The sequence below is a fragment of the Dipodomys ordii genome, unplaced genomic scaffold (genome assembly GCF_000151885.1).
Source record: "Dipodomys ordii isolate 6190 unplaced genomic scaffold, Dord_2.0 Scaffold80, whole genome shotgun sequence".
NCBI classification, from domain to species: domain Eukaryota; kingdom Metazoa; phylum Chordata; class Mammalia; order Rodentia; family Heteromyidae; genus Dipodomys; species Dipodomys ordii.
Window position 1 is genome coordinate 7,544,947 of NW_012267296.1, and position 21,985 is coordinate 7,566,931.

At 35.6% G+C, this 21,985-nt stretch overlaps 1 protein-coding gene across 1 annotated transcript in view; it reads left to right on the top strand.

Annotated features, from left to right (window-relative positions):
• Hdx (highly divergent homeobox) overlaps positions 1-21,985 on the top strand; it is a 114,423-nt gene that overhangs the window by 64,169 nt on the left and 28,269 nt on the right. The window contains exon 5 of the mRNA XM_013024985.1: positions 16,815-16,961. Within this exon, the coding sequence (XP_012880439.1) occupies positions 16,815-16,961 (147 nt within the window). The remainder of the gene's footprint in view (positions 1-16,814; positions 16,962-21,985) is intronic.

Here is a 21,985-nt window from a genome sequence, read left to right on the forward strand (position 1 = left end):
GTTAACAGAAAGAACAGTGCTGGAGGAATATCAATACCAAATTTCAAACTCTACTACAAAGCCATAGTAATCAAAACAGCTTGGTACTGGCACAAGAAGAGACCTCAGGACCAATGGAATAGAATTGAAAACCCAGAAATGAACCCACAGACCTATAGCCATCTAATCTTTGAAGGGAGCTTAAAAAAATAGAATGGAAGAAAGACAGCCTCTTCAGTAAATGGTGCTGGAAAAATGGGTTAACACTTGTAGAAAACTAAAGCTAGATCCTTATATATCACCTGCACTAGAATCAACTCTAAAAGGATCAAAGACCTCGGAGTTAAAAGAGACACTTTGAAAACATAACAGGATGGAATAGGAGAAATCCTAGGTCTCCTTGACACAGGCCGAAATTTTCTTAATAGGACCCAGAAACACAACAAATCAAAGAAAAGTTGGACAAATGGGATTGCATGAAGTTGCAGAGCTTCTCCATGGCAAAGGACATAGCTAGCAAGATCCATAGAAAGCCCACGGATTGGGAGAAGATCTTCACTGGCCATACAATGAACAAGGGTCTCATATCTATAATATACTTGGAACTCAAAAAAATTAAATCCCCCAACAAGAAATCCTCAAAGAAAAAACTGCCCAATAAATAAGTGGGCAAAAGACTTAAAGAGAAACTTCTCTGAAGAGGAAAGAAGGTGGCCAATAGACACATGAAGAAATGGTCAACCTCTCTAGCCATAAAAGAAATGCAAATCAAAACAACATTGAGATTCCAACTCACCCCAGTAAAAATGGCTATAATTAAGAACTCTAATAACAACAGATGCTGGAGGGGATGTGGACAAGGGAACCCTACTGCATTGTTGGTGGGAGTGTAAACTTGTGCAACCACTTTGGAAAGCAGTATGTAGGTTCCTCAAAAGATTCCACATAGAGCTTCCCTATGATCCAGCAATCCCACTTTTGGGCATTTACCCAAATGATCACAAACAAGACCATACTAAAGCTACCAGCACAACTATGTTTATTGCAGCATTATTTACCATAGCTGAGTTATGGATCAAACCCTACTGCCCCTCAATAGATAATGGATCAAGAAAATTTGGTATATATACACAATGGAATTCTATGCTTCCATCAGAAAGAATGACATTGCCCCATTTGTTAGGAAATGGAAAGACTTGGAAAAAATTATATTAAGTGAAGTAAGTCAGGCCCAAAAAAACATAGGTTCCATGGTTTCCCTTATTTGCAATAACTAGTATATGTCTGAGACAAGCAGAAAAGGTCAGATATGTTGATGTTAGGTGAAATGAACCCTAAGATATGTATTCCAGTGTTTTTTTTTCTTTCATGAGATTGTTTCTAACACATTTATAAGATTATTTCTTTGTTGCTTTGTATGTCCTTCCCCCACGGTATAACCCCTGCTTTCACTGTATTTGATGTTGGTATAATTTGTGGAGGGGAAGGGGAAAAACAAATCGTTTAAATAGGTGGACCCATTGCAACAATGAGATGTGCAAGTCGTTATGTCAAAAACGAACTTTACAACTTTGGTGGGGGGGCGGGGAGGAGTGGGTGGAGGGGTGAGGGGAGGATGGGAAAGATGGGAAGGGGAAACAAAGGAGGGGGCTACAATGCTTGATAAGAAATGTACTCATTATCTTGCCCATGTAGTTGTAACCCCTCTGTACAGTGTTTTCACAATAAAATAAATAAATAAAAATGAAACAAACAAAAAAAACAAACAACAAAAAAGGAAGTGTGGCTTGTATATTCAAACATTAGAAATAAAAGCAAATACAAGAAATAAGGATTAACATATTTTGTTCATAATTACAGGACAGATACTAAAAAATAGAGATCTACCTTGGAAGATTATATTTAATACTCCCCACTAGATGGTTACTCTTTTTATTGTTTATTTTTATTGTTATTATTAAGAAGTTGTACAGAAGTGTTACAATTCTATAAGTCACATAGTGAGTGCAGTTCTTCTTGGGCAATATTTTTGCTTCCTTCACGTTCTCCTAGTTTTTCCATCCTGTCCTTGCCCACAAGTTGCATATTTGATTTCTTTCAAAGTGTATATTGAATATCATGACTGCATTTGTTCACCCTTGGTCCATTCCTGTGTACTCATTCTTTTTAATATGACTTCTATAGGTCAAGCACTTTTATTCATGTCTTAGATCCATTCCAAGCAAATTTTATGTCTGGTATAAGCAAGGATTACAAATTCATTTATTTATTTATTTATTTTTTATTTGTGAACATACTGTACAGAGGGGTTACAATTACATGGGCAGGATAATGCGTACATTTCTTACCAAGCATTGCAGTCTCCTCCTTTGGTTTACCCTTCACATCCCTTCCCAGCCTCCCCCCCCCCCCCCCCCCCCCCCCCCCCCCCCCCCCCCCCCCAACCGACGTTGTAAAGCTCGTTTTGGACATGACAACTTATACTTCTCGTTGTTGCATCAGGTCCACCTGTATCCTTAAACAATTGTTTCATTTTTTTGTATCTAGCTATTTATCCTAGAATTTTCTGTTGATGGTCTTGACAGAGCTATAAAAAGTCAATTGAATATGGTGCATACATTTGTTTCTGGTTTCTCAATTCTCTTCCACTGATCAATTGTTTGTCTTTAAGCCAATATTACATAGTGATGATTCTTACATCTGTATTATACAATTTTAAATCAAGTTGTGTGAGTTCTCTTTAGCACTATTTCTTTTATGAGTGTTTCAAATATTCATGGTTGTGAATATTTGAATTATGTGGATTTAAATTTATCTTTTTCACTTTTGTTAAAAATGGTAGCAAAAATTTAATAAGACTTGAATTGCTTATGTATATTGCTAATATACAAGTCTTCTAATATCAAGTCTTCTAATTTATAAACATAAGATGTCTTTTGATTTACTTAGATCTGTAATTTAATTTTTAAATCTGAAGCTTGAACTAACTCAGTTAAATTTATTTGCACATATTTTATTCTTTTGGTGTTATTATAAATACAATAATTTTCTTAATTTCCTATTAATATGAGGTATTTTCATGAGTTTTTTGTATATTCAACTACCCTTACTTCTCTTGATTTAATCTTAATTGATCATAATATGAGCTACTTTAAAGTGCTACTATATTTCATTTTCCATTATTGGCTTGAATATGTTTACATCTATTGTCATATAAGATATTAGTATATAGTTTTTTTACTTATGATATCTTTATCTTAGTTGGATATCAAATAACATTGACGTCATAGAACTTATACTCAATGCTTTGTAAGAGTTTCAGAAGAATTGATGTTAATTCTTTCTTGAATGTTTGGTAGAACTCACCAGTAAATTATATGACCTCATGTTTTGCTTTCTTGAAGGTTCTGATTACAGATTCCATCATTACCTGTTAATGATTTGTTTAGATATTTTACTTCCTCTCAATTCAATGTTGATGGGTCATACATTTATAAAACTTCATCCATTTAAGCATCCTCAAATAATGTTCATAGTAGCCTTTTATGATCTTTGTATTACAGAAATTCAGTGACATGACACCAGTACCAGTTAAGTACTGGTAAGGACTTCATGACAGATAGCATTACAATGGAGGGAGAAAGTGCAAGGTGAGAATTCATATGGTGAGATAAAAAAGGAAAGAGGAAATAGAAGATTTTTATTATAAGCAAAATAGGTCTAAATTTGGACAATTCGATAACATGAACTCTCAATACTGTTAATTTAGTGCTATATTATTATTGTATTGTCAAAGTAAATTAATATATAGGGCACCGGTGGCTCACGCCTGTAATCCTAGCTACTCAGGAGGCTGAGATCTGAAGATCGCGATTCAAAAGCCAGCCTGGGCAGGAAAGTCCGTGAGACTCTTATCTCCAATAAACCACTCAAAAACTCAAAGTGACACTGTGGCTCAAGCGTAGAGCACTCGCCTTGAGCTGAAGAGCACAGGGACAGCGCTCAGGCCCAGAGTTCAAGTCCCACAACGGACCAAAAAGCAAACAAACAAACAAACAACAACAACAAAAAACCCCAAAACCCCAATGTCTGGGCTGGGAAGGTGGCTCAGTGGTAGAATGCTTGCCTTGCATGAATGAGACCCTGGGTTCAATTCCTCAGCACCACATATGCAGGAAAAAAAGCTAGAAGTGGTGCTATGGCTCAGGTGGTAGTGTGCTAGTATTCAGCTGAAGAGCTGAGGGACAACGCCCAGGCCCAGAGATCAGGCCCCATGACCAGACACCCCCCCCCAAAAAAAGTAAATTAATATAATTATCTTCCCTCACATTGGGATGTCTGGACATGAGGATGGCAGGATAATTTCCTGATATGCTTATACACCCATATTCAATTGACTTTTTATATCTCTGTCAAGACCATCAATAGAAAATGCTAGGATAAATAGCTCTCTCTCTCTCTCTCTCTCTCTCTCTCTATATATATATATATATATATATATATATATATATGCATGGACAGATAGATAGACAGATAGATAGATAGATAGATAGATAGATAGATAGATAGATAGATAGATAGATAGATAGATAATCAAACTGTTTTGTCTCACACCTGTGGCCAGATCAAATGTTAGGTTTTTATGATCATATTTGTTTTATACTCATTGCCAAAGTTTTCCCGACAGATAAGAACAGAGTTAAGTAACATTTTATTATAAGCCTTTTGGAGTTTAATTATATTTTACAAAAGCAGCTCACACTTTTAGGACTTTGTTGTACTTTATTAACAGTAAAAACCCTTAGTGCATGTTAGGAAAGGCAGCTCCTTTTAACACACTTGTCTCCAACTGGCCAAGTCCCAGCAGGAAAGCTCTTACTACTTAACAAGCAGATAATCATGCCATGTTATTGACTTACAAAGCCATGAGCTAAATATACTTATTTTACTTTAGAAAAAAAGAAAAATATATTGTTCAAAACAAAAGACTGTGGCATAAAAAGACTCTATAAAATGCAATGGGAGTAAAGGAAAGAAGAATTTAAAGGCAAATGGCTACCAAGGTTCAGATTCATTTCACAGAACCATTGGTCATACACAGGTTTAGTGGGAACAAATGTAAGCTAATAAACAGGAATGCTGTTGTACTTACTATGTACTTACTATGTATCCTACTATGTACATACATAGTGCACACACAACAAAGTACACTGGCTGGTAGAAGATCCTAACTAGTAAAGGGTTTACCACCAATTTCATTGCTTAGTGGAGGTTATGCAAAACATATTTTATCAAATATATCTTATAATTGCATACAAAATATGGATATAGATAAAGATGACTATATATATTGCCAAAATTCTAGTTAAATTTTGTTGTTGGATTGACATTGTGAGAGATATGTAAAATTATATCTATGCCTTAGTGCCCAACTACTTAGTTTGATACTATGCTTACTGCATTCATCTACAATTTTGATTTATGAACTTTTTCTCCTTTCTGTACAGCTATCTCTTTAGTTCTGCACTTCTAAGATAGCTACAGGTCCTAATTACATTCTATGGTCAGTTTCCTATTTTGCTTTATTTTTAAATGAATATCTTCTTGTTTTATCTACTCCTTAATGAAAAATAGAGAAATATAGTCAATAACTAAGAGCTGTTGGAAGTGAATGTGAGTAGTGTTATTTGCATAAGCCTACAGTACATTCCCTTTCAGTTTCACAAATCGCTGCAGAATATTCATGTCCAATTTTTGGTTTACTTAACAAAGATTCTTAGAGATCAGGAAGTACCAAACATGAACCTGGGATGCCATTATTCAGTGATTCCCTAAAATAGCTAATGACACTAGGTTTGTATGTGATATGAATAATGGCATGATTATGTTGGCATGGAAGAAAATCAAAGTTTTTCCATAGCTAGCTATGATGCAGATATATCTTGGCTCCATAGGGGCTGTGATTCAAATTTAAGTAGTAAAATGTACACTATAGTCTCTATTTTATTATCTGAAAATTTATAATTTCTAAGATATTTTTTAAAACACACAAAAAATAATGTTCTTGACAAAAAGGCTGGGAAAGTATAAAGACTGTCCAGTGATTACTGCTCTTTCTAAAAGGACAAGTTATTCCTAGATTTATCTGGTCTCAAAAACAGGTTTTCACAGAAAAGCCAGTTGTATATTTCTCTGTTTTAAAATAAAGATAGCTATATGGCATAGTAGGTATCAGAAAGAGATTACATTTGCTGACTCCCTATGACTATGAACCTGGTTTATTTTGCATAGGTTTTCTAATTTTAAGATAATAAACCAAGCCCCAAGGATTAAGTATCTTGCCTCATATTAGGAAGATACATAACTAACTTGCAAATTTCTTTCTAGAGTTCTAGACTTTCTAGATTTCTTCTACTTTACACTGAAGAAAGTATTGTAGCTTGTTTGTTGTTACCTAAGCCCCCTAGTACATGTCCTTCATAATCTGAATCTGTGATACTTATGCCTTCTAATTTTTAAGTTTTGGGCAATGGGAACTTTTATGTAAGTTAGTGATAGAGCTTCTGTGATATTTTGTTTACTTCTAGTTTGCTCTTGTACACAGATTAACAAACATCTCTCTTTTTCAGTGAGAGTACTACCTGCTAAGTTTAAAGAAAAAGCTTATTTAAGTCTGTCCAAAAGAATGTCAGTGTTATTCCAGAAAAATCATTAAGGAGTCTAGTTATCTGCACTTAATGCAGCTTTTAAGCTGCTCTATGCTAAGAATTTTTTAAAATTTCTTGTCAGTGTAAAGGAATGTTCTATTACATTTCCCTACTAGAGCATTTTAATTGAAACTGATTGTGAGACAAATGAAATCGTAACTGAGCAATGTCAATTAAAGCCTAAGAGTTCCCTGTTGATCTTATAAGAAAAGTTAAGCCATATAAGACAGCTAAATGCTGGAATGTTGTTTGTGGTAGAGCTCATAGCATAGCACATGCATAGTACTAGATTTGAGTCCCAGTGAGTTTTCATTATTACAGTGCCTTTGGAAGTGTTGGGTCAGAGGTTTGGATGACAATGCAGATAGTCTAATTTATTGTGGTTCACTTGCAATTTTTTCCCTTTAACATGAAATTTTGAATCTGATGATGCTAGGCATTAAAAGCAAACCATGTTTCCCAGTCAGCCATGCAATCATGAAGAACAACAACTAAGGTTCAATAGCTTCCTATAGAGCTAAGCTATAATGTTCAGTAGGTTATGTATAGTAAATGCATTTTTGAATTAAAATGATTTTACATTGGGTTCATTGATAAACAACTCCAATGCAAGAGCAGTTAGGGGTGATCTGGCTGTAACATTTGTCACCCATTGATTGCCAGGGTTGATTGCACTGACCTAGCTGATTAGGTGGGTGTCCCCTTCCTCCCTCACTAATCCATGTGTGTCCCTCCTGAAGCTGTGTGCTTGGTCCAAGAGGATGACCATCCCTGATAGAAGAGAATAGCTTTTCAGTCAAGGGTATATGACAAGCTGTACTCCCCTGCTAGAATCTCCAAATAAGCTCTCATGGTGAATACTTTTGATCAGAGGCTAGAGATCTAAGAGCAGGCTTAATACCCCCAAAAGTGTCTTTCAGTCCAAGTCCAAACAATAGACAAGACCAATGTGTCAGCTCAAAAAAACAGGAGGAAGCCAGACACTGTAATCCTAGCTACTCAAGAGGCTGAGATCTGAGGATCACGGTTCAAAGCCAGCCTGGGCAGGAAAAGTCCATGAGACTCCTATCTCCAATAAACCACCAGAAAACCGGAAGTGGCGCTGTGGCTCAAGTAGTAGAATAATTGCCTTGAGCTGAAGAGTTGAGGGACAGAGCCCAAACACAGATTTCAAGCCCCACGACAGACAAAAACAAACAAACAAACAAACAAATGAAAAAACAGGAGGAATTTTATCATGGTCAAGCCTTTTGTTCAATACAGATCTTCAATTGCATGACTGAAGCCCACCCATATTAAGAAGGGCAATCTCAGTCTATGTTAATCTCGTTCAGAAAGACCTTAATAGGCATATTCAAAACAATCATTGACCAAATATCTAGGCAGCTCACGATCCATTTAAATTGACAACCATGACAGAGATATATTTCATATATTCAAGGCATAGAGATGATCAGAATATAAAAGATACGCTCTTATTCAAAAGTGTACATATAAAATATATTTTGTACCATTTATCAACTAAATCAAATACGTAATGGACAAAGAACCTGAATATGTGTTGCTCCAAAAAGACATAAAAATGCCAATAAGCATAAGAAAAAATGCTCAAAAATATTAATCATCAGAGAAATGCAAATCCAAACTACATTGTGATATTAGCTCACACTAAAACAGAGACAGAAAATAACAAATGTTGCTATGGATATGAAGAAATCATCTATATGCAGTTACTAGGAATGTAGAATGGTACAGCTGCCATAGAATAATAATATGGATGTATCTCAAACAAGTACAAATAATAGTACCATTGGATCTAGCACTTAACCTTGGTAATATATCCACAACTAATTGAAATAAGGATCTTGAAAACATATTTGTATATCTATAACCATAGCAGAAATTATTCAGAACAGGTTGAAGATAGAAACAACCCAAATATCCATCAATAGTAGATGATTCGTAGCCACTTACAATGGACTATTGTTCATCCTCAGAAAAACAAGGAGCCTGGCACTAGTGACTCACACCTGTAATCTTAGCTACTCAGGAGGCTGCGGTCTGAGGATCACAGTTCAAACCAACCCAGGCAGGAAAATCTGTGAGACTCTTATCTCCACTAAACTACCAAAAAAGTCTGTAGTTGAGTTGTGGCTCAAGTGGTTGAGTGGTAATCTTGAACAAAGAAGTTCAAGGATAGTGCCCAGGTCCTGAGTTCAAGACTCAGAACCAGCACAAAAATTAAAAACAAAAAAACAAGAAAGCCTGGAGCTGGTGGCTTACAGCTGAAATCTTGCCTATTCAGGAGGCTGGGATCAGAAGATAATAATTTGAAGACAGCATAACAAGAAAGTCTGTGAGACTCTGTCTTCAATTAACCATCAAAAGCCCAAAGTGGAGTTGTGACTCAAGTGGTAGAGTCAGCCTTGGGCAAAAGAATTTAAGGACAGTACCCAAGACCTTGAGTTCAAGTTGCAGGACCAGCAAGTCTACATGCGCGCGTGCACATTTCTCCTCACCCCCCCCCAAATAAAACTAAGAGACATTCTCACACATACTATTATTTGGAAGAATTTTTGAGGCTAAATGCTAACTGAAATAAACCAGTACTGAAAGAAAATACTTATGCGTCCACTGCAGTGAGCTTTGTAGAGTAGTTAGGTCTGTAGAAATGCATGGAGCTGGAGTTGAGAGAAATAAAGAGTTCACTAATGGGAATAAAAACGTTGTAGAGATTACAATATGAGCATATTTTAACGCTACTGAACTACAAGTGATTAAAATGATCATTTTATATATTTTTTACTATGATTTGAAAAAAATTATCAAGTTAAACTTTCTCCCCAAGAAATATAGAGCAATTTTTACATTTTTTCAAAATTTACTTTTTTGTTATTACAAAGATTATGTACAGAGGGACTAGAATTACATGAGTCAGATAATGAGTATATTTCCTTTCATACAGTGTAAAGTGTCTTCTGTTCCTTCATTCTCTCCCAATTTGTCCCTTCTCTCTCTGGGCCTCTTTTTTTTTTTTGTCGGTTGTGGGGCCTGAACTCTGGGCCTGGGCGCTGTCCTTCAGCTCTTCAGCTGTAGACTAGCGCTTTACCAGTTGAGCCTCAGCCCCACTTCCAGCTTTTTCTGCTTATGTGGTGCTGAGGAATCGAACCCAGGACCTCATGCATGCAAGGCAAGCACTCTACCACTGAGCTACCTTCCCAGCCCTGTCCCTTCTCTCTCTACCCATGATTTGTTTAGTTTCCATTCATGAATGTCCAGTGAGCTCCACTGCTGCACTTTTTATCCTTTTTTCCCCCTCAAGATTTTTTCTTTAATTTTTAAGTAGTTGTAAAAAGGGAAGAGGATTCTTTTGGAGGGCCTGATATTCAATATCTTAATTTACATAAGTAAACATGTTCACTGAAAACAGAGATTATATCAATAATTAAACTGCATGAAATAGCATGAAATTTTCTAAAATCATTTACAAAATTTAGAGGCAGATTGCATTTCTAATAATAGAAAAGTGCACTCGACATGATTTAAAAATATTATTTGCATGAAAGATAGCACCCTAACCCATTTGAGGAGTATAACATTTTTTAGTGAAGAAAATAGTGATTCTTTAAGCATTGCAAAGAAAAAAACATTAATGCATGTGGTCTCTATATATTTAAATGATGAATTGTAATCCAAAAATATAAATGAAAACATTTTCAAAAACTTTATAAAAATCACAAAGTCAAATAAAGCCTAGAATTGATTAAGACAGAGAAAACAAAAACTTTTATGCATTTTGGACCTCATTCCAGATTACTTAAACTAATATGTGTAGGTTTTTAGTTCCAGAACCCTCCAGGGATGTGCAAGTAGGTTATATAAAATCTTAGTCTTGACCAGGACTGGTTGCATAATGAGTACAACACAATGAAAACCACCAAATGTTTGAGAGGATGGAGGAGAATAGTAATATGGTGGAGGAGATGATTGTGTTCAAAGTGCACATATGGAACTAGCACAATGAAATCCTCTCATAATTATAAATATAGGTTAACTTAAAATAAAATAAATAAATAAGCCAAATGTTGTGATGCATGCCTGCAATCCTAGTGATTTTGTAGGCAGAGGTAAGAGAAACATGGTCGAAGACCAGCACAAGCAAAAGTGAACAATCCTATCTGAAAAATAAAGTGGAAGTGGCGAGGCATAACTAAAGTGGTAGAGGACTAGCTTAACAAATGCAAAGCCTTGAGTTCAATCTCCTGTACTACCAAAAAAGTGGAAATTCTTTTCTTTGCATATAACATATGCCTTCATCCCACATACTTTATCTTATATCTAGATGTTTTAAAATAAAGTCTGATATATTGTAAATGTTATGTAAATATTTCTTACGTGGTGTTGTTTAGGGAACAATGACAAGAAAAGAAGCTTGTTCAACAAAAACAGGATCCTGATTGGCCCAATTCCATAGCTACACGACTAAGACACAGGTTGCACCATATCCATGGGAAGTGGGGTTTCTCCAGTTATTACTATAAAGCCTTTCTTTCACAGACTTAGCTTGTTCAATTTGGTTCCTCAGTACAAACTCATTTGGTTCTGCATGGCATACAGCGACTAGAGCACTACTACTGTTAATTTAAGGTGTCTAATGCTGATAATTATGTTTTTAGCGTCTTCTTGACTTTAGGATGGGAATCCCGCCATTTCTTGTGGGAAGCAGAGGAGGTAATCAAATACCCTGACAGGAATTTTACATCTCATCCTATGGCAAAGATAATGAAAGCATAGTTACAAGGATGTCTGCTTTTGTATTGTTTTAAATACCAATAATTTCAAAATTACTTAACTTAAATACTCATTAGTAGATAACTTCTTTTTGAGGAGGATTCATGTGATGGAAAATAATGCAGTAGCTAAAAAGGGTGCAAAATACAAAAACATGATCCAGCCTAAAAGACTTGAAAGCAGGGTTTCAAAAGGCCATCTGCCCCTCCCATATTTACTACAAAATTCTTCACAATATTCAATACAGAAACAATTTACATTTCATCAAAGGATGCATGATTAGAGAAAATGTGAATGTCTGTGCATGTGTGTAATATATGTGCTCAGTATACCCATGCATTCAACTATATTAACCAACTTTGAAATTGAAGGAAATTCTGTCATGTGTGAAAACACAGAGAACCTAGACTAAGTGAAGTAAGCTGACAAAAATGACAAAAAATTACATGATTTTACTACAAGAGTTCTTTTTTTTTGGCCAGTCCTAGGACTTGAACTTTGGGCCTGGCTGCTGTGCCTGAGCTCCAGGCAAGCATTCTACCTCTTGAGCCACAAAGCCATTTCTGACATATTTTTGTCGGTCCTGGGGCTTGAACTCTGGACCTGGGCACTGTCCCTCAGACCTACCACTTGAGCCACAGTACCACTTCTGATTTTCTGGTGGTTTACTGGAGATAAGACTCTCATGGACTTTCCTGCCTGCTCTCAGCCTCCTGACTAGCTAGGATTACAGGCGTGAGCACCCAGTACACGGCCAGTTCCGGCTTTTATGAGTTATTTGTTGGAGATAAGAGTTTCTCAGACTGCCTGGGCTGGCTTCAAACCATGATTCTCAGATCTCAGCCTCCCAAGTAGTTAGGATAACAGGCATGAGCCATCGGTGCCTGTCTATAATAAGAGCCACCGGCACCTGGCTATAAGAGTCTTAAAATAGGACACCAAGGTTAGTGGCTCACACGAGTAATACTAGTCCTCAAAAAATTGTGGCAAGTGCATTGTGTATTTTGAGACTAGCCTGGGCTACAGTGAGATCCTGCCTCAAAAATAAATATCTAGTTCACAGAAGCAGATCTTGCAAAAGTGGCAGTCAGGGACAGAGGTAGATAAATAGTTGATGTTCAATAAGTATAGAATTTCAGTTAAGTAAAATGAGTATGTTCTTGAGAATTCTCTCTACAGGTTTGGGCCTTAAATTTTTAAGAACTTTAATATCATGTTGAGTATTCTTAATACACACAAAAACATTGAGGCATATCTATATATGTTGATATAGAAAGATTATTACAGTATTCCATGAAGTGAAAAAGTTTAAAATTTTAATATGAAATACAAGAAGTTTTTTCAGGTATACATGCATTTAAAAAATTATTTTCAAGGGCTGGGAAGGTGGCTCAGTGGTAGAGTGCTTGCCTTGTATGCACAAGGCCCTGGGTTCAATTCCTCAGCACCACATAAGCAAAAAGAAAAAAGCCGGAAGTGGCTCTGGTGGTAGAGCGCTAGCTTTGAGCTGAAGAGCTGAGGGACAGCACCCAGGCCCAGAGTTCAGGCCCCACTATCAGACTCAAAAAATAAATAACAAACAAATAAATAAATTATTGTCAAGGTGATGTACAAAGAGGTTACAGTTACACGAGTCAGGTAATGAGTACTTTTCCTTTTGAACCGTGTCACCCCTCATTCTCCCTCATTCTCTCCTAGTTTTTCCCCTCCTGACTTCTCCTTCTCTCCCCCTCTAAGTTGTATAGTTCATTTCCAGTAAAGTGTCTGGTGAGTTTCACTCCTGAATTGATTCACCCTTTGTTCCACTTTTTCTTTTTCTTTTTTTTTTTTTGTCGGTCGTGGGGCTTGAACTCTGGACTTGGGCGCTGTCCCTATGCTCTTCAGCTCAAGGCGAGTGCTCTACCACTTGAGCCACAGTGCCACTTCCGGTTTTCTAGTGGTTTATTGGAGATAGGAGTCTCACAGACTTTCCTGCCCAGGCTGGCTTTGAATCGTGATGCTCAGATCTCAGCCTCCTGAGTAGCTAGGATTACAGGCATGAGCCACCAGCGCCTGGCTTGTCCCACTGTTTCTGTGCTTCCATTGGTGCTTGAATTCAGGGCCTCATGTACTCACTTGTTTTTTTTTTTCACACATGGCTGCTATACATAGATTTGAGCCACACCTTCACTTCTGGCTTTTTGGTAGTTAATTGAAGATATGGGTCTCTTGAACTTTCCTGCCCAGGTTGGCTTTGAATTGTGATCCTCAAATCTCAGCCCCCTGAGTAGTTAGGATTACAAACATGAGCCACTAACACCTAGCTATATACGTACATTTTTACCCTGAAATATTACTGAAGAAATTACTGTTAATTGTTGTCTTTGGCGTCAGAATTATGGGTTTGCAAGTTACGAAGAGAGACTGTGGCTTATTCTTTTACTTTTTCATTCTATGACTTTTTGATTATTTTACTGTTTTATTTCAAGGAATTGAGTGCAGCTCAATCATAGAGAACAAATTAAAACATTTAAAAGACATGGGCACTGCTATTTAAGGATATCATATAGTCAAAATAAACTTTCATAACACATGTTTGATATCTCCAGAGAATGGACTAGTGTTTAAACTGGCAATTTGCATAGGGCAGGAAGTGAATTCACAAGGATAACGGAGAGGAGGATGAGGGATGTATTAGTTTAGTTAGAAAACTTTAACTGTTTTCATTTCAAATGAGTTTCATGTACATACAAATGCATAGTTTAATTTCATTGTTTTGTTGTTGTTGTTTTGTTTTGTTTTATGTAGCCAAACTAGCCTCAAACTCACAGTCTTCTCAACTCAGCTTTCTGAGTGCTGGGATTATGAGTGAGTACTGTCACATTGGGCTTTGTTAACTTGGTACTCCTCAGAGTTTAATCACCTAGTGTAATTTTAATAGCAAAGTGAAGAATGAAATGTCCTTGTAGCTGATGAAAAGCCAGATTTCTGTCTATTCAGTTACCAAAGAAGCCAAGTGAAGTCAACACAATTATCTGGTTTCTTGAGCCAAGCTTCAGGTTTATCTCTTTGCTGAATGCTAATCTTCACAAAATGGACACAATGATTACCTGTTTTCTTTACTAGGGGCTGAGATTTAGGCTTTAGGGAAGAATGGGACTGACTGAAAGACCAAAGTGACTTCACAGGCTTCCTTAGGGGAGAATTCACCTTCTCTTTTAAATGTGCAATTTTCTTTCTCCTCTAAATGGATATTTGCAGTTTTAATGCTGATTGATTTTTATTACCTTATTTATTTTCTTATTTAAAACATGCTTTTAGGAGCTTTAAAAATAACTGCTCATCCCCCATAAGCTTCTAATTAATAGGCATTGTCATAATAGGTCGCCTTTAGCATTGCTAATGCTAAGATCCCAGCACATTTCCAGCAAATCAAATCAGGTTTTATTTAGTTCAATTTAAAGGATGAATCAGTGTTAGATGTCCTCTAAATGAATTACAAATTAATTGGCTGAATGAGTTCAGTGTTGGGTTCATCATTCCTTCCATTCTGACAGTAATATAGGTTAACTTTCACTAGAGAATTTGGTTCAGTGGAAAATTATGGGAATATGTATGTTACTTTTATGATGAATTACTTGCATCTACCTAAATTCTTGTATCTATTTTTGCTCTTGGTTTGGGGAAGTTTAGCTCCACAACTATTGTTATATCAGTGTGGGCTGAATACCTAATATGACTTTTATGTTATAAACAAATTCAAGGGTTATTCCACTTGATTAAAGAAACTTGGATGCCATATTTTGAATCTCTTAATGGGAACATATAATGTATTATTAGTACTTGTAATAAATGTTACTTTTAAGCAAAGAGGAACAGAGTTAGCTGATAATGAAATTTATTAGTACACACACAAACACACATCTTTTCCTCATAATCTCAAAATTCATATATTACTTTCCCCTCCACTGGCTAAACAAAAGCACTTTACAAAAGATTGTAGCTTTAAAATGTGTTCATTGTTTAGTATTACATGATTAACTATTCTAACCCTTTTTAAAGTCATTTCATATTCTATATGTATAATTTTCCAGTGTTACATGAATCTGATGTTCAAATTTTATTTAGTGGGGAAATGTTAAAAAAAAGTTTGTGTATAGGAAGTATTGGATTATCCTCTGTGTGAGACCAGATCATCAGGTAGCAACAGAATCTCAGAGCTTGCACCATGATTTGCAGAATTGATCTCTGACACACACTGTCTCTCTCCCATACACACACATGCACACACACACACACAGACACACACACACACACACAGACACACAAGTCTTATTTGCTGCCTCTCCTCTCTTTCTTCTCTCTACCTCCTACTTCCTCTATTTCTTCTCTCTGATCACAAATATGCACGCACGCACACACACACACACACACACACACACACACACACACACACACACACAGAGCACAGGGCTATGTAGGATATATATTTTTATTTAAAGTCCATTTTTAGATTTTTCCCCACCACCTCTTGAGATAATTGGAAACATCATATGGATAAAACCGCTTTTTAAAAAACAGATATTTCTAACTTTGCCTTGTACTCAGTGGCCTATCAAATGACTCCTTTGACCTTTCTTTTCCTGATTCTTTATCAGCAAAATGAAGATCATTATTTTATCACATTTCTAATTCATTTCCTATGGATGCCTCCAGGACTCATTGAATGAAGCAATGTAGTTACCTTATGGTTTATTGGATTTTTTTAAAACCTAAAAACAAAAGGATTAGGATTACTATAAAATTTTATGAAGCCATAAGTATGATTGTACTTTACTACATTATTCTCTTGATTTTACTTATTTATCTTAAATAATTTTAATATTATTAGGAGATTAATGTTTAAGTTTGTATGACAAATCAAAAGATGACATGCTGATGTTATCCTCTTTGATTTTGAGCTATGTGTAATACACAAATGTCCATCTGCAGATTATTGACATTATATTTACACATAATTATATGTATTTAAAAGTGTTATTTCCAACTTCAACATGATTTAAATTCTCTCATTTATTTACCTATATTTTTACAATGAATATATTTCCCTTGAATATGACTGTTTCAAATTAATATTTTATATTGTTTTCAGGTAAAAAAATTAATCATTTTATCCAACCACACTGTATTGTTTTATACAAAAAATTGAAAACACGTTCATGATGAGAGAATAGAGAACTGTGCTGTGCATCTGTCTGCTATTATGTGGTGTTCATAACCTAGTACATTTCACCCTTATTATCATCTCTATAATATTGCTTCCTTGATTATTCTAATTTTCAAAACTGTAATTTTCAGCTACAAGACCGCACTCAGTTCAGTGACCGAGATTTAGCCACCCTTAAGAAGTACTGGGACAATGGCATGACCAGCCTGGGCTCTGTTTGCAGAGAGAAGATTGAGGCTGTTGCAACTGAATTAAATGTTGACTGTGAAATAGTCCGGGTAAGTCATTTTCAATAATTTTCATGCTGTTAACAAATGTGGAAACAACCCAAATGTCCATCAAGTGAACAGACAAACAAAATGTAGTAAATGCATATAATATCATATTATAAACCCTTATAAAAGAATTGAATATTGATGTATCCTTCAATATGGATATTCCTTGAAAACATTATACAAAGGGAGAGACCTAATCACCAAAGATCACATATTGTAGACTCAATTCATGTGAAACATGCAGAATAGGCACACTGTAGATGTGGATAAGCGGTTGCCAAGAACTAGGAGGAATGGGAATGGCAGCTAATGGGTTGGGGTCTTCTTTTCTGCATAATGTATGTGTTCTGGAATTACTCCTGATTGATGCACATCTCTGTGAATATGTTGAAAATATTTTAATTACACACATTAAATGCATGAACTCTATGGTATGTTAAATATATCTCAGTAATGCTGTTTAAAAGTTGGATGACATGATCTGAAATACATCTCACATATTCATGTAATGAATGGTAGATTGAAAAATAGCCCAGACCAATTGTAAGGACAGTAGTTCATATTCTATTCTGAAAGATGTTACTATAAAGTTTAAATTGTGATAATGCTGCTAAGTATTTAACAAGTCTAAATAGAAATAATGCTGCCAATTATTTAACAATCAGCTTTTAAAGTTTGTAAAAGGGCTGATTTGAACATTTGCTACTTCCCATGATATAAGGATTCTCACTAGATGGGCAGCGTGGCTCATGTTTCAAGGCCAGACTAGTCATAACAGTTTGCAATAATCCATAACAATCAATGGCTGAGTGCACTGGCACATGCCTGTTATTTTAGTTATGGAAGAAACACAAGTAGAAGGATCACAGTCCAGGCCAGCCTAAGCATAAAGCAAAACTCTACCTCAAAAATAACCAGTGCAATAAGAGAAAGTAAGGGTTACTCATGTGGTATAGTGCCAGTCTAGCAAGCATGAGGCCTAGAGTTATATCCTTAATATCACCAATAATAATTTTAATAGTAACAATAATAATTTTTAAAACCACCTATCACTGATGTCTCATTAAACACAGATTTAGGAAGGCAAGTGAACATTGGCTCTTGTGAAAAAGTATAAACTGGCATCACCACACCGTGGTGAATCATTGGAGAAAATCAAGAAGGAAATACTATTACAGAAAAAATAACAAAACATAAAACTCTGCTAAATGAAATCACATAAAGGAATATAGAGAAAATTTGCAGAACATAGATTTCTCAAAATAAATACTATTCTAAAAATAAACACTCTTCTCTGAGCCTTGCTTTTTCTTATTAGGATCCAGATAGGAAATCAATTTCAATCCTGTGTTTACTGAGTATGCTGCTATGTGTTAGTATATATTAACAAAGGGAAGAGAATGCATTAGATGCTTCCTATATCTAAGGACCTTAAATTCTAGTAAGAGGGATGACACAAGAATATAAATGAAAAGGAATTGGAGCAGGATCATATAGTATAGAAAGCCTAAGCAAAAGCCAAGAATAGGGAAATATATTATATATTATACATATATTTTGTTGTCATTGCTGTTTTTATTTTTTTAAATCAGTGTTTACATATGTACACAATTTAAGGAGTCATGTTCCTCCTTCTTCTCCTACAGTTTTGTAATAGCTTGAGACAAAAGCTTCCCATTTGTTTCAATTATTCCTTTGATATTTACTTCTATCTATCAGTGATGTATTATTTTTTATTAGAATTAGCTTAGCTGTGAGTTACTCAAAGTAACAATGGCTCAAATGAGATATCATAATTCTGGGTGTAAGTCCAATGACTTTCTGTCTACAACTAGCATGGCAGTTCTACACTATGAAGTCCTCAGAGTCCAAGGTATCTTCCATCTTCTGTTCTGCCTCCCCATGAGATAGCTTCTGCCTTGAAGGTCCAAAGTTATGGCCTGTGTATTTCAAGTACTACAAATGAGAGGGATAGAAGGGTCAAAGAGTATATACCTCCTGTCCTTTCAAAGAAGGTCATAGAAACTGCTGTAATATCCTTTCATTTCTATCTCATTGGATAATGTTAGCTACCTGGTCATAAAAAAACTTCAAAGAAAGCTACAAATGTAGCTTTACTGTGGGCAATCATGTGGCCAATTAAATGTGCTATAACTCTGGAAGAAGGTGAGAACCAATATGAGGAGTAGCTAGCTGTCTTTCTCATATTTGTTTATATTGTTGTTTCTTGATTTTTTTTCCATGTTAAGCATTTGCTGTTGAATTTTCACTATGATATTGAAAGCTTTTTTAAAAGAAAAATGTCTTTTCAACTCACCTTGTTGATCCTTTCACTTACAGGCATACTTTCTCTTTATCTTCCCTTAATTTTAGTTAGTGTGGTATTCTGGGCTAACATTATTATGACTATGTAAATGCTTTACATCTTTGAATTATGCAGCCTGTCATGTTTTCCTCTTCTGCATAACATTATTTTGTTCCCCTAGAGTTTATAATTTAATTAGTTTTGTTTGTTTGCTTAATTTCCTATGCACTTACCACTAATTTATCCTCAGACCCTTTCCTGTATATAGACACATCTAAGATATTCATACATATTTGGAAGTGACACAGTTTCATTATCTTAAAGATATATTTTCCATAGTTTTCAAAACTTGCTGCAAATTGTACTGGTTACTTTCTGTACTTGAAATACAACTGCTACTGTGAGATTCCCACTGTAATCTGTTTCTATTTCTGCTCTTTGAAAGTATATATAAGATATCCTCGATTGTCTTCCAGTCTCTCTACTGACTTTTTATTTTTTAAGATTTTTGTATTTAATCTGGCATTGATAATAATAAACATCTTGTGCCAGGGTAGCTGCTCTCTGTAGAAGGGCTTCCTTGATATCCGTATGTTTCAAAAGAAAAGAGATAATGGTAGACTGTTCAAATATATACATATATCTATATATATGCATTTACTACATTTTTATCTCCTTGTTAGTGTACACTAACACATAGCAGCATACTCAGTAAACACAGGATTGAAACTGATTTCCTATTTGGATCTTAATAAAAAAAAAAGCAAGGCTCAGAGGAGAACAATGTTTATACAGCATAAACACACACACACACACACACACACACACACACACACACGGCACACATGGCCATAGCTCCCTAATTTTATAAGTAAGTATCTGAGTCCTAGCCAGGTACCAATGGCTCATGCCTACTCCTCTACTTATTCAGGAGGCAAAGATGGCGAATATTGTTTGAGGCCATTTCAGGCAAAAAAATTCACAAGATCCCATCTGAACAGAAAAATAAATTTAAAATAACTTGACATGCTAACACATGCCTGTCAGCTCAGCTACAGCAGGAAGTATAAGTAGGAAGGTGATTATTTTCTATGGTATCCCAAGTAAAAAGAGAGGCCCTATCTCAAAAGTAACCAGAGCAAAGAAAGGGCTAGATGTGTGGCTCAAGTGGCAGAGTACCTACTTGGCAGGAATGAAGCTTTGAGTTCAAACTCCAGAACTTCCAAAAAATATTGAGGCCCAGAGTGATCAAATAACTTGCTTATATAAAATGTTTGAAAACCTGTATATTTCAAAATTAGAAATGCTGAATTTGGTCAGATAAGTTGGTGTTAAGCAAAATGAACCCCAAGTTAAGGACTCAAATGTTTTTTACTTTCTTGCTTTTGTGGCTAATATATTTATAAGATATTTCTTTGTTGCTTTGTATGTCCCTCCCCCACGGTATAACCCCTGTTCTCACTGTATTTGATGTTGGTATAATTTGTGGAGGGGAAGGGAAAAAACAAATTGTTTAAATAGGGATACAGGTGGACCCATTGCAACAATGAAATGTACAAGATATGTCACAAATGAACTTTACAACTTTGGCGCTGGGGGTGGGGGGGTGAGGGGGTAATGGGAAGGGATGGGAAGGGGAAACAAAGGCGGAGGCAACAATGCTTGATAAGAAATGCACTTATTAACTTGCCTATGTAATTGTAACCCCTCTGTAAGGTATTTTTACAATTAAAAAAAGAAATGCTGAATTTTAAATAGAAAAATCCCCTTTAATAGTTTCAATGAAGAAGGAATTTGATATAAAGAAGATTGAAGATTTCAGGGAAAGACTACATGGAAACTTTAGGCCCTCAAATGGATTGATTGATACTTACCATATTGACAAGGGCCATCTTCTTATTCAGTCTACCTAGTCTAATTCTAATCTCTTCCAGAAACACACTCAAGAACACACATGAAAGAATGACATTGCCCCATTTGTTAGGAAATGGAAAGACTTGGAAAAATTATATTAAGTGAAGTAAGCCCGTCCCAAAGAAACATAGGTCCCATGTTTTCCCTTATTTGCAATAACTAGCATATGTCTGAGACAAGCAGAAACAGTCAGATAAGTTGATGTTAGGCGAAATGAACCCCACGATAAGGACTCAAATGGTTTTTCTTTCTTGCTATTGTGTCTAACATATTTATGATTTCTTTGTTGCTTTGTTTGTCCCTCCCCCATGGTATAACCCCTGTTTTCACTGTATTTGATGTTGCTATAATTTATGGAGGGGAAGGGAAAAAAGAAATTGTTTAAATAGGAATACAGGTGGACCTATTACAGCAATGAGATGTATAAGACATGTCGAAAAACTAACTTTACAACCTTGGGGGTGTGAGGAGGGGATGGGAGGGGAAACAAAGGAGGAGGCAACAATGCTTGATAAGAAATGTACTGACTATCTTGCCCATGTAATTGTAACCCCTCTATATGGTATTTTCACAATAAAATAAAGACAAGCATCAAATAATATTATCAACAACAACAACAAAAGAATGGTATTAACTGTAAGCTTTGGGGGCTTGGATATTTCTTCAAGAATGATCTTTATAATAAATTCATTATTCTTAATAATTATAAGGTTAATAAAGTAGTTTATTTTATATTACAATTGCTTTTCAAAGAATTGGTTCATTTCACATAAATCATCAAATTTTTGGTTTTTTTAAAAAAATCTCT